Source organism: Nicotiana sylvestris, chromosome 12, assembly GCF_000393655.2.
Source record: "Nicotiana sylvestris chromosome 12, ASM39365v2, whole genome shotgun sequence".
In the NCBI taxonomy this organism is placed as follows: Eukaryota; Viridiplantae; Streptophyta; class Magnoliopsida; order Solanales; family Solanaceae; genus Nicotiana; species Nicotiana sylvestris.
The window spans coordinates 105,904,865-105,918,733 of record NC_091068.1 but is presented as its reverse complement, the minus strand read 5'-3'; the positions used below and the strand labels follow the sequence as shown (position 1 = coordinate 105,918,733).

General features: G+C 36.8%; 2 protein-coding genes across 2 annotated transcripts; one reads left to right on the top strand and one right to left on the bottom strand.

Annotated features, from left to right (window-relative positions):
• The first annotated feature begins 3,364 nt into the window (after positions 1-3,364).
• On the top strand, positions 3,365-8,798 carry LOC104248234 (uncharacterized). Its single transcript, XM_009804455.2, has 4 exons — positions 3,365-3,456; positions 5,349-6,345; positions 7,318-7,592; positions 7,727-8,798. Exons 2-4 carry the CDS (start codon positions 5,354-5,356, stop codon positions 8,479-8,481), a joined length of 2,022 nt encoding a protein of 673 aa, XP_009802757.1. The 5' UTR covers positions 3,365-3,456; positions 5,349-5,353; the 3' UTR covers positions 8,482-8,798.
• Positions 8,799-9,261: 463 nt separating this feature from the next.
• Positions 9,262-13,622, bottom strand: LOC104248233 (uncharacterized protein At5g41620). The gene is made up of 3 exons (XM_009804454.2): positions 12,271-13,622; positions 11,401-11,526; positions 9,262-11,146 (listed from the first exon to the last, which is right to left on the bottom strand). The coding sequence occupies exons 1-3, from the start codon at positions 12,727-12,729 to the stop codon at positions 9,755-9,757; spliced, it is 1,977 nt and encodes a 658-aa protein (XP_009802756.1). The 5' UTR covers positions 12,730-13,622; the 3' UTR covers positions 9,262-9,754.
• Positions 13,623-13,869: the final 247 nt, after the last annotated feature.

Genomic DNA, 13,869 nt, shown 5'->3' with positions numbered 1-13,869 from the left:
CTTGGGACCTCGGAATTCGATTCCGGGCATACGCCAAAGTCCCATATTTTCCTACGGACCCTCCGGGACTGTTAAATCACGGGTCCGGGTCCGTTTACCCAAAACGTTGACCGAAGTCAAATTAACTCATTTTATAACCAAATTTTATTATTTTTCACAGAATTTCGTATTTAAGCTTTTTGGCTATGCGCCCGGATTGCGCACGCAAATCGAGGTGACTCTAAATGAGATTTTCAAAGCCTCAGAATACGGTCATCACAAACGTACATAAAAATTAATCTCAATAGTTATGTCATATTTTTATTAAATTTTTACAACACAGTAAATATATAGTTCTTACTTTTAGCTAATAAGTTATTTTTCAATTTAGAAAGAAGAATATGCTAGTTATCATTAATTGGTATTTAGTGCAGATAAAGAACCTTGTTTCTTTTTTCACTTAATATATAAATGGAGACCACTAGATTGGTAAACGTTTAATTGCAGCGGAGTTATACGAAGTTGTAAAAGTTAATGAAATAAAAATTAAACATCATCATCGTACTATATTATAAGTGTGATGACCCTAAGTCAAAATTAAAAGATTAAAATGACCATGTAAAGTTGAATAACCATTTTGCCCTTCAATTAAACACTCCTCCTCCTATAATACTAACGTACAAAACCGTCAAAATACTTAATAATAAATATGTCACTATCAAGAACCATAAAGATAAAGGAATTAGCCCTTTCTACTGCCTAACATTATTAGACGTTTTAACTTATAGCGTGAATTAGAACAACATGTTAAGTGAATTAAATTATCGTATAAAAAAACAGACACTGAAATAATTATCTCATTAGGTTCTTAGAGTCATTATAAGTCACTTTAGATACATATCCACAATCTTAGTATTCACATTAAAATATAGCAAGATTCATGTGAAATGACCATTTTGGCCGTCACTCAACACTATTGCAATAACACTTCTTAGACAGAAATGTAAATATATGTGCATTCTAATAAAGATAACAAAAAGAGAAAAAAAAAGTTAAAAATAAGAACGAAAAAAGACAATGATCGGATACATTTCAGATGGTCAATTTTTAGAAAGACCTTTGATTTTTTCGGAAAGGTGTAATGAATACAAAACGGTAAAATATAAATACAAAAAAGTGGATACATCGCACTCTTAATTATCAGGACTAATGGTGATGCTTAAAATTCTAAATAAAATTAGGTATATATAGTCATAGTAAATATCATCGATTTCTCCCATATCTTCTTTCTGAAAAATACTAAGACACTAATTTATCACTCCATTCGACTTCAAAATCTTTAGTTCAAATCCATGAAGACATGATGTATAGCAAACATGAAATTTTTTCCGTGTCATAATCTCAATAGCAGGAGAATGTGCACAAAGATAAAATATCGTCATCACCATAAATTATTTTGAATTATGGTTTGGCATGTGGATTTCAGCTCCAGTAGGCCAAAACACATATAGCTCAGTTGTATGCGAGAGTATACGGTTGTTTCCCATGTCAGTGTCGCAACCTTTTTTAATGATACGACTCTTGGCTTCGCCGCTGCGTCAATTTTCATGGATCAACTGAGAGCTAGATACGGACAATAAGGTTTCTCCATTTTCTTTAGAATTTTGCTATTAAATTGTTCATTACAGTCCTTTTTGAATGTTCCATACTCAAACAATTATCTTACTTTCGGAGAGACATAAGATGATAAGGATGAGTGATCGTTTTAGAGGCAAGCTCTTTTGGAGCAAGTTTAGGCAAATCAACCTCAAATATTGACCACAAAAATGTGGAGCTTGAATTGCGACTGGAACAACTCGCTGAAGAAGCCTATGCTTGGCAACATAGTTTCAAATACAGTAAAAATCTAGGCTTAAATTAAATCTTCAGCATGTTTATGTACATAATAGAGATTATAAAGAAGGTTACGACGATAGCAAGGCAGATGACACAATATCATGCTCTAATGGACCTTGACCAAAAAAAAATTATACTAGTAATTAGTCGTGGAAAGTTTCACTTCGAATCCTTAGTTGGTTGTAACTTTCACAGTCATTATTTACTTTTTGGGGCCAATTTTATTTTTGGTTGACAGGAAAAAATCTTTTTCTTTATGAGTAAAAAGGGAAAAGTTCTCAAACCTATATTTAGAAGAACTCAACATAATTAGTTAACGAGAAATAACATTAAAGTTGGACCTTTTATGGAACATATAAACATCAAGAACATTATTTATAAGGAAGTATCAACAAGATATGATCATATTACATGTTTGTATATACCTAATTATTTTGTGTTCAATAATTAAGTCGGCCGAATGTACTCACCATTCGTCAGTTTGAGCTTGTGTTTTTTCCCTTTAAAATTCATGTCACTTATCACAAATATTTTAATATTATTTATATTGTTTAAGAAGTGTGAACTAATTGACATGAAATACACGTGCTATACTAGTGAAGTTATAGAAGCGAACAATCATAACAATAAAAACCCATAAATTATTAAAAAAAATTAAAATAGAACGAACTAATGGAATAACATTCTCTAATTAGTATAAGCTTTACTTATTCTTGTCCAACTGCAATTTAGTATTAAATAAGGAGCAACTTATGATGGCACAACATTTAATATTTAGTTTATAATTTTTTACTTGATATATGTTTTTACCTCAAATACTATTTTAATTTCATTTAAACACTATTAACAGATAATAGTTATGTACAATCTATATTTTTTTCTGTAATAATGTCGTAGCATAGGATTTCAGGAATTTATTTATATGATAAAAAATATAATTTATTCATAAATTTGATTATTGACGTTATAAACATGTGCAATGCACGTACATTAAAGCTAGTATAATATATAAGCTCAATCAAATATAAGATGAAGCAGTGGAAGTAACATTTATTTTGGGATTTTATATAGTATAGTTGCCCCTAGAAACAATAGCAGGAAGATATATATATATATATATATATATGGGGCTGGCGAATATAGTTATTTTTGACAATCGGCCAAATATGTAACTTGCCTTTTCTTTTACCAAATGTTCTTTTGATAGTTAATATACGGGTTTTTTTTACTTTTAAGCCGCGCCAGAAACTATTTATATTTTGTAGTCGAAAAAGTATATAAACTTTGTATAATTTTTGTTATAACATACAGAATATATATATATACAAAAAAAAAATATATTTTTTCGGCTATTATTGTGAGAGCGGCTATACAATATCATTTTCCCATAATATACTGCGTATTGAAAAATATTTGGGCCGACAGAAGGGAAGGGCTCATGGATTTCAAACTTTTAAGGCCCAAGTTCCTTCTAGCTGAACAACTGGACTCCAAATTACCCAAATTGCAATTTGAGTTTCTTCGTCGCTGACACCACTTCCCGGAGCTGCGAACTCTGTCTTCCGGCGACGAAATTGAATCGTAAGTTCCTTCTAGTTATTTATATTTATGGTTTTTTCGCAAGCTTATGAATTCTTATTTTCTTATCCTTTTGATATTGGCTCCAAAAGTTTGTGTACTAATACTGTAATACCCATAATCAATATTCTGAATTTTTTTCTGAAGTAGTAAAAGGAAAACGACAGTGAGGCCATAAAGATGAATTTATAGTTATACTTTAAGGTTTTCTGCAATTGGGAAGAAAAGGCATGATTTTTAAGTATCCTTATTGATTATTATAACAGGTATAACATCCAAACCTAAGCTCTTGGAAAATTAATAATTTTTTTTTAAAATTGGGGAATGGGATTAAGGTGAGGGATCAAACCTCCACCAACAAGGTGAAAGTTTAGGTAGCCCACCAACTTCACTACTAAGATTCCCCGGAAAATTAATGAATTGAAATATCTTCTAAAATTCAATTCAGTGAATCCATAGGGACCCTTGGGTTAAGAGAGAAATTAAGTGTGCTTCTGTTTTAGTCTGACTTGGAGGGGGCTTTAGATTTCAGAACACAACTGACACCAATATGGAGGGGAATGCTTGGGCCTGGGGTTGAAGTGGGTGATTAAGACCAAAATTTGGGGGTGGAAACAACTCTGCTGGGGTTGGGGGCTTTGACTGGTATAGTAAAAAAAAATTCTTTCTGTTAATGAAATTGACTGGGATATGCCCTTTGGTGTGTTTTGTAGAATAAGAAAGGGAGGGGGAAGTAGGATAAGAAGAAAGAAGAAGAATTGAAAATCAGGTCTGCTAGAATGGGCTCATAAACCATGTGGGGGCAATCAGGTTTTAAAACATAGGGCTGGGTTGGCTGATTGCTTTTATAGTCTGTGAAAGCCTACAGTTGGGTGTGCTGCATAAGTGAATGCATGAGCAGAATTGGCCAACGCTGTGAGATGCCAAGTGCGAGGAGTGACACCATCCTTTGTTTACTGGAAAGGGCCAATGCCTCCTGTGTGAGTTGAGGGAATCTTCTAATAGGAGCCCTGTTTTTGCTTATCAAGAAGAAGGAAGCCAAAGGTGTCCTGTGACTTTTGAAGGAGGAAGAAGAAGATGATGAATAATGAAAGAAGGGTTTGGTGTTATATTCCTATGTTGTCTATGAATGAGACCTCTAGTATGTAAAACTTAGAAGAGCAACTTCGTGTCCGTAAAAGTTCAAGAGTTAAGTTACAATGAAAAAAGTAGTCAAGGCTAGCTTTTGTAAATTTGGAAAAATTCAAGGGTCTCCGTTGCCCCAAGAATTAGGATTCAAGACAGATTAAGCTTTTCAGTCTTTAGACATTATATCAAACTTTGTAGTTTCTGCAGCTGTCAAGTTTTCCTCATCTTGTGTAGGATAATTTTAGTATATTTTTTTTGAATAAGTGGAACATTTTTAAGTCCCCTTTGCCATATTCAGGCCTAAACCACAGGAAAAGACCCCTTTTTTTTCTGATTGGTGCGTGACTATGAGTATTCTCCTTTTGGGTGTTTTCTTATCAGGTTGAGAATTGTCAACCCCTTCCCCTCCCCCCTCCCCCCAATTGGACTCGTATGAGGCAGTATGAAGTGGTTTTAGCTAGCTGCTTGTCTCTGTTAAAACTTATCATAACTTCCTAAAAAATAACAAAAAAGAAAAATGTATTTATTATTACTTATGATAAAGTAGAAAAGATATATTCGGCACATTTGATTGGAAATTGGAAAGCATTTTGTCTTTTCTCTTTCTGATGAATCTCTTTGTTTGTTTTATTATACCTTTTTCATCCTTTATTTTTGTTCTGCCAGTGTCCAGTTTGGTTTTTATATGATTTTCAGTTTAGCTGATTATGTTTTAATCCGGGAGTTCTGCACAGCTATAATATGCATATCCTACTAATTCTTGTTAGGGCTGATGGATCGACAAGCTCCTGATTATGCAGCTGCTATGGCATTTGCTCAACAGCAGCACCAAGCAGCAAACACTCAACAGCAACAACAGTTTGGTTTTCATCCCCAACATCAACAATTTCCTCCTTCAATTCATGGTCCTCCATTTCTAGCCCCGCATTCTTCTCTTCAACAGTTCCCTTACCCTCGCCCTATGCAGCAACCACAACTCCATCCTCATGCACCCCCTCCGCATCTTCTTCACCTTCAGCAGCAACAGCAACCACCTCCTGCTTATCCACCACACATGCCTCCTTACCTTGCTCCATCACCTTTCTTCAATCCGTATGATACTCCCCCACCTCCTGCTCCTCCACCATCTGATCCTGAACTCCTAAAGCGTATTGATAAGTTAATTGAATATGCTGTCAAGAATGGTCCTGATTTTGAAGCCATGATCCGTGAAAAGCAGCAAGATAATCCTGCTTACAGTTTCCTCTTTGGTGGCGAAGGCCATTATTACTATCGCTATAAGCTTTGGATGGCTACTCGGCCCTCTGGTGGGCCTTTCAATCCTTCTTTTCCATCTTCTTCTTTGCCTATGATGCATCCACCAAATCCTATGATGAGTCCATCACCCTTAACTCCTCCATATAATGCCTCCAATGCTTCTGCTGCAATGTCGGGTCCGCCCCATTTGCATCGACCCCCTTTCCCACCATTTTATGATCAGCATCACTCTCAGCCATTTAGCCGAGCAGATCATGATCATTCATATGGGTCTTTCAAAGGTCTATCTAGGCCTCTTCCATCAGATGTTGAAATGGAGCTGAGTAATGTTCTAAATAGTCTTACTGGTACAAAAGAGTCGATTAAAGGTGCCAAGAGTTGGTTTATGCAGAGATCTCCATTTGTACCTGCTTTGGCCGAGGCACTCAGAGACAGGGTATATTCTGTAGATGATTCTGAGAGGCAACTGCATATAATCTATCTTGCCAATGACATCTTATTTGATAGGTAACATTTCATATCTAGATGCTTAATGATTTACTACAGAATCCTAGATATAATAACTCTGAATTCTCCTTCACTTTTTGTCTATGCGTTCCTTTTTCTTTTTAAACTTCTTTGAGTGCAACATTTTTTTATTGCGTCATGTTATTGACTTTCTCATAGTAGCTAAGCTACATCAAGCTCTTCTTTACTAAATTGTAATAAGAAGGAAAACAGTTGAAATTACTCTTAGCAACCACCCTTTACCTCTTATTTACAGATTCTTTTGGGCTAATTCTAGTGATTAATGCCTTGCTCTGTACCAACCTATAATCTTTTTGCCATTTTTTGAACAATATTTAGCAAAAACCTAGCAAAGGTAGTGCAACAGAGTGGAGATGGTGCATGCTGGTGTTTAAGATGAAATGCTTGATCTTTGCTTGTATTGATTTGTTATTGCTGGTTTCATATTGGTTCAAAGGTAGTAGCATTGGCAGTTGGGGTTTGTTAGATGGTAGCAATCTTGCGTGTAGTTTGATGTCAACAGGAACTGATGAAGTCTGAAGGATGACATCCAGTTTGAAGGTGGAGGTAGTAGTTGTTATGATGAAGTCCATGTGGTGGTTGTGGTGGTGTGCGAACGTAAGAAACCTATCAGAAAGTAGCTATATAGGCATCATTTAATCTGATCTGTTCAATGTTCATTGGTTTTGGAGCACATTCCCTTTAGTCATTCTGAACTATTCCCTTTATGTATCCGCTTTCTAAAAAAACTAGTTCCTTTATGTGTCAAAGATTGGCTGTCTTTCGTAGAAAACCAAATCGTTTGTAGGTTTTCTACTTTATACTGGCACTTTTTGCCCGTTCGTCATCAAATAAACCTATTGGGTTTGATACACTTCATTCTCTCACTATCTTTTTGGGCAAACCACCTTACTCTCCTTAGCAAAGAAAATGAGATGACTATATTCTCATTTTATATTCTGAATTATGCAGCTTGCAGCGACGAATCAATCCTCTTGAGCTTGACAATGAGGCACTTGCTTTTAAGCCTGTTTTAGGTCCCATGCTTGCAAGAATATACCACAACCCTCAAAACAAGGAAGAAAATCAATCTCGGCTACAAAAAATTCTACAGTTTTGGGGTACGAAGGAAGTTTACGATCAGGATACTATCCGTGCACTTGAAAACGAGATGATAGGTGTGCAGCCTGCAAATTTTTCTGTTCCTCCAAGGGAATTAATCATGGCAGATCCTTCTGCTGGAGCAGGTAATTGTTTTGCTAGTCTAGCTACAATCAGGGAATATCAGAAATTTCAAAAACAACATTCTGCATCGTTAGTTGCAAATGTGAATATATGCCCTCATATGTATTTCTTACAATTTTTTTTACTGGTTTCCTAGGATTAATGCACCAGGCAGCAAACCAGGGTACTTTACAGTGGAAGCCTGACCAGCAAAGTTTCGCAAATTTAGTTGATCAAGGCAAACAAGTTCCTCCTATACCATCTGTAGCACCACAGCAATTTCATCCTGGTGCAGTTCCGCCTACTGGATTTCCCGGGTCAATGTCTGTACCATCTTCTGTTCCACCAGCAAACCTACAACCTGCAGCTCATCTGACACCAGCATCAACTGCAAATGTAGGTGCAAAACTACCTCCGTACCCCTTGTTCCCTCCTGGTCTTATTCCTGGTATGGTCAGGAAGATGCAGATTGGTAGTGGGGTGCCTTACTCTCCCATGAGCCCCTTGGATATCCCCACCATTGTACCTCCGTCCACTGTGTCAGAATCTGAAATTCTTGAAAGAGTGTCTAAATTTTTTAAAGAGATTGGAGAAGTTAATCCATCAGAAGGACCTGTTAAACAATCCGATTCAGCCAATGATTATGATGACTATGAGAGAGAGCCTCCTGTTCGCAAGGGAGGGGCTTGTATTCCTCCACCTCCTAACCTTCAAGTCGACCCTGAAACTGGGACTTATGCTGATGGAAGTGTGGTGCAGAAACCTGGATCGAATAGCTCAGGGCGATTAGGACTTGGAGCCACAGCTGATCCAAACGAGCGTAGTCAATATGATGATGTTTACACTTCTTACAGGAAAGAGAGAAGCACCAATTATCATTCATCAATGAGCGTAAGAACTGCTGCGAGGTAATTGAGTCGACAATGTTGACTATTCCTGGAAGGAGTTTAAAGCTTTCAAGGCAAAAGTTTTGCCCTTCGAGCTACAGTTGAGTGGACAAAAGTTGTGCTTGTCTATTTAAGTTGTAAATTATGATGAATACTGATCCGACATTGCAACATGTAACGAAATGAGCTAGCTCTACCCCTATCTTTCTTTACAGAACAGCTAGGTAGCTGTGTTATTTGATCTTTCATATGTTTTTCTTCCATTTTGTCCTATTATTCTGGGAATGACGATGCTACCGATATTCTTGGCAGAGATGTTTTACAGGGATATTATGTTTGTCATACCTGTGTTATTATTTGTTCCATGTTTGGCTAATTTCATGTCAAAATGCGATGGCGAGTAGTATGGGATAAGTTGTGGAGGACACAAAAATGAGGAGTAGGTGGGCTGTGGTAATCAGTCCAGGATATTAGGCGTTTAATTTTATAAGAGGCCACTCTGTCAAGTAAAAGAAATTTAAAGTTAATGTGACTAGTATATATTTTAAAAATTAATTAAATTGGCTTGAACACCAAATACAATAATTAGTCTGACCTTAAAATCTTTCTCATAATCTGAAAGGTCTATGTAAATTATGTATATTATCAGACGAATTTTGTGGAAAACAAAAAGAAAAGGACGAGAAGAGAAAGAAAAAGGAACAAGATATGAGAAATTGGTGTGAATATTTATCTCTCGCTGAATACATAACAGTGAACTTCTCAAATTTACCACCACTGGATAATAATGCTCAACTATGGTAAACAATAATCAGGCAAATGTTTTATCTTATATAAGGGTAAAGTACCTTAATAGAACAGAAAATTGTATACAAGCGTGAACAGCATCAAGAGTAATAGCTAGGAACTTTTTATACAGTGAGCAGTTTGTTTGCTAAAATCAGCACAACTTTCTACAGGGATTTCCACTAATTCAAACACGCCTTAACAAAAAAGGAGTCATGTAACAAAAACTGGCAGAAGAAAACAATTGAAAATGGCATCCGAGGCATAATCAACAAGATGTTAACCTCTCTCTTTGGACATGTCAAAATGCATCCCACAATCTTGGTTCCTTTTTAAGTTTGAACTGTAGGTAAGCAGATACTTAGGCCATAGTGGAACCAATTTAGCAAGTTCCTAAAATTACATGGCCCCTTCTCATTGACCATTTTCAGATCTTTCCAATATAACCTCAATTACAAGTTCTTGATCCTCAATTCTTGAGACAAGCTCACAGGTGACGTATTGAAACAATCTCATCGTCTCAATCTTCTGACACTTTGGCCTTCTCCTCTGACTTCTCCTAGCCGTGATTTTGGAGCACTCCCCTGAATAATACTAGACCTTTCAGGAATTGTAGCACAAGGATCTCTCGAAGGCCAAGGTTGCTCCCACTGTCGGATTGGACTGGAACCAGAACTAGCTACTAGATGATCCTTAAGACCCTTCACTGCTTTAAGTCGATGTGCTTCATCCAAATAACTATATCTTTGTCCTAGTTTCTCGAGTTCATGAAGTCTTTCCATGTCTAATCTATCTCCTGACGTTGGAAGATTTGCAGCTTGATTTACATACTCAACAACTCCACCAGAAATGCTCCTTTGAATGGGAGTGCTTCTTCTCGGCTGCCCAGAGTTGGAGTTTCTTGCTCTTCTTTCGTCGACTGAAATTCGTTTTGACTCACGAACTATATCAGATGGATAAGCCCAATTGTAGCTCTTATTGGAATTGTCCATGTTTAGTTCAATTGAATGAAGGTCACTTTCTGTTGAGTCTTCCCCGCAGTCTGCAACATTCTCTACTTCTCCTCCATCATCTTCTTTTTCTTCATTCTGATGTAATAGAGCTTTACTCAAGGATGCTGTCACCTCTTCATTGTTTCTGAAATTTAGAGAACTATTTCCCCTACCTTTGGCCTTTTTCTTTCCCAGGAATCCTTCAAGCTGTTTCTTTAGCTTGTTAATAGCAGAATGTTTCTCCTCAAAATGATTCTTGGCCTCTGAGAGTTTTGAGTGAGCCCTTTCCTCGCGCAATCTGTCAGCTAACTGGAGCATCTCTCTTTCCTGTTCAATCTCTTCTTGAACTTTTGCAGATTCCTTCTTCATCTCTTCTACTTCAACTCTGTCTTCACCAATGTCTCTAGCTAATTCGTCGCATACCTGTTCCATTACTTCTCTGGCTCTCTTCTCGCTTTCAAGTTCTTTCACTGTCTTCATGAATGATGCTTTTGTATCCAACAACTCTTTGCCGAGTTTTTTGTTCAAGTTCTCAAATCTCCGCCTTAGCTTTCTCTCAACCTCAAGTTCATTTGCAACTGATTCAATTGCAGCCTCAACAACCTGTTGCTCTTTGTTTTTCCAAGCCGCTTTCTCTTCAGCAAAGCATTTAAGGAGATAATTAATCTCATTTTGATCTGAACGCTGTTCTTGAATAAGCTGATTCACCTGTAGGCGGGCCCTTTCAAGCTCAGCATGTAATGCTGAGACAAGAGACATGCTAGATGAAGGTTGATCAGCGTGTGCCCAAATTCGATTGATTATTTTTAGAAGCTCTTTGGATGTTGTCAAAGCGTTACTAACATCCTTCAGACGGCTGCCAAAACCAGCCACTGATCCCCGTGGAGTCTGGGCACGAGACCTGGTCTCAAGCTGCATTACAGATTGATATAAATCATCACTCTTTTTTAGCAACCTAAGTGTTCATAGCCAGTCAATGCATTTCAAATCAACCCTTATAGGACCTAACCATTGATTTCCATGTTTACTTGCACAAACACGAAGAGACAGTGCGTGACAATATGGTAAAGTCAATATTAACAAAATTGCATGCTAATGAAGTTAAAGGACATAAAGAACAATAAAACATCAATAAAATTCATCGACAGGAAGGATTTGGTTGCCACCTCCATTAAACTGGCGCTGCTTAAAGTATCTAACATTCCAACATTATGGTCCGTAGTCCTTTGGTGTCTACGAGAAGTTGTTGATGCCCTCTTCTGAAAGCTTCCTGTTCCAGATCGATCCATCCTCTGCACAATCAACGTAAGGAAGTATGGATTACCAAGAATGAACTTAAATAACTACGATGACCCAACTTGTCACTATGCATACAAAATGAGTGCGATATACCCCATCAAATAGAAAAGAAAACGCATATCATCTCTGAAACTGCTTGTCAATGCCAAGACCTTTTTCTCATTCAGTAAATAGGTAGTAGCTTGTTAAGGTCAAATCTTGTAAAGTCAGTAATAATAAGACAAATATTAACACAACCCCAAAACCTCCAAAGATGATGTCAAACTGTCAAGCAGCAACTCTTACATTATCAACAAAGCAAGCAAGTCAATTGTATAAATTCATTTTAATTCTATTTCTATGAGCAAGATAATAAAGAGAATGAGAATGTCACTTTCACCATATATAACTTACAATCAATCATATATTGTTATTTGGGAATTATTATAAATAAATACTACTACAAATATTTGAGAATTTGACTTATTATACACATCAAAAACGTCATTTTCTCTAGATTTCCAACAACCACAAGAAACTAATCAAATTCAATTCACCAAAATATAGTTCCTACATCACAGACGCAATACTTTCCAAACTTTCAATCTAAAATTAAGTTTCAGAATATAACATATCCAGTGTAGTGTATATGCAGACCTTACTACTACCTGATAAGTTAGAGTAGTAGAGAGGCCGTTTCTGGCAGACACTCGGCAAAATATAACATAAAAGAGCACAGAGTATAAGAGTAAACTGACCTCAGAAATCGGGCTATGAGATGGATCACACAAATGGGGAGGCAAATCGCCCAAAACAGAACCCGAGCCCGTATGAAGGGCCCGCAATTTCTCCTTCTTCAGCATCATCATCTTCTTTTTTCCCAAGTCCTCTGTCATTTTAGGTGAAGGCATTTCATTCATTTCCCACAATGTGGCAGCCAATTTTCTAGCTGAAACAGGCTGTGATATCCCACCAACTGACTGTTTTGGTGACTCAACAACATTTCTCAATGGAGTAGCCCTCCAGCTTGGCACTGGTGTACTGGATCTGGACCCTCTAAGCCCGGGCCCGAGCCCGTTTCTACCTTTTCCAACTAAAATAGCCCGCTTAAATCTGTAGTTATACACTTTTGATGATGTAGATGAAGATGATGAACAACCCCTTTTGCGGATCTTGGGTACTAGACCCTCCACCATAGCTTGATTTTGTCTTGGCATTATCACTTTCCCTTCCCAAGATTACTTCTTTTTGCAAAATCTGTAGGATCCGAAGTGAAGTACATACAAAAAATGCTAAATTTTAGAATTTATGAAATGGGTTTTCAAGATCTTGATTAAAAAACTTCTGGGTATTAAAAAAGATTGAATTTTTTCACTTGGGTATTGATAAAAGATTGAAATTTTTTCACTTGGGTATTGAGCAAGATTGAATTTTTGAACATGGGTATTCAAAAAGAATGAATTTTTTCACTTGGGTATTGAAAAAGATTGGATTTTTATCACTTAGATGTGAGAATGACATTCAAAATGGAAAAGGGTAAAGAAGGGACAAAGTGGTGGTGGAGACAAAAATGTGTTTGCTGTTCCTTTGATTTGAAATGATGCATATAGAGAGGAGCAATTAACAAAGTTATGACAGCTTGACTTTGATTCAAATCTTTATATTTTTTGTACTAGTATCAGTAACTAGTACATGGTAGGCATAAGTGTATCCATAGGAAGATTGGTTGGTGCAGGGTGAGGGGAGGGGGAGGGGGAGGGGAGAGGAAAAGGAGGGTGGAAGAAAAGGAGAGTTCACTGTGCATGTGAGGCTAAGAACGTGCAAAGGAATTATTGGTGTTTCACTACTATCAATATTCTGATACAGTAGCTTTTGCTGCTGTGGCTCAAAGAAAGAATGTTTTTTCTTTCTGTTTATTTTTAGTAGTAAGTACTTATTAGGTTTTGGCTCTGTGATGATCCGAACTGTAGCACTGTGATCTTTCTCTCCTTTTTTCTTTTGTTGTGCCTTTGTCTGCTTACCTGTATTCCTTTCAATGGTTGCTCTGCTGTGTTGTGCTTTGATGATCAGTTTGTTTTTCTTGTCATTTTATGTGTGCCCATTTTTTATATTTTCATTTACTTCATTATTGGTTGCAACTTACGTACTTCAAAATTCTTCGTTTGGTGGAGTTATTACTTCTTGGCAGTTGGCAGCTATCTCATTCTAACTTTGTTCAAACCTCGGTGTATTTTTGCTATTGAAAAATTTCTAACTAGTACCTACAACCTCCTTGTCGTATGGTTCTTTTCGTGGTTTTGGCATTTCTCTATCTATTTTTTTAATACAAATTTGGAGATGGTCATGCGGTCAATGGG

Coding starts and splice junctions, on each gene's coding strand:
- LOC104248234 (XM_009804455.2), top strand. CDS start 5,354: ATGGATCGACAAGCTCCTGATTATGCAGCTGCTATGGCATTTGCTCAA. Junction 6,346..7,317: donor AATGACATCTTATTTGATAG/GTAACATTTCAT, acceptor TGAATTATGCAG/CTTGCAGCGACGAATCAATC. Junction 7,593..7,726: donor AGATCCTTCTGCTGGAGCAG/GTAATTGTTTTG, acceptor CTGGTTTCCTAG/GATTAATGCACCAGGCAGCA.
- LOC104248233 (XM_009804454.2), bottom strand. CDS start 12,729: ATGCCAAGACAAAATCAAGCTATGGTGGAGGGTCTAGTACCCAAGATC. Junction 11,527..12,270: donor CTCATAGCCCGATTTCTGAG/GTCAGTTTACTC, acceptor TTGATTGTGCAG/AGGATGGATCGATCTGGAAC. Junction 11,147..11,400: donor GCAGCGCCAGTTTAATGGAG/GTGGCAACCAAA, acceptor TCTGTAATGCAG/CTTGAGACCAGGTCTCGTGC.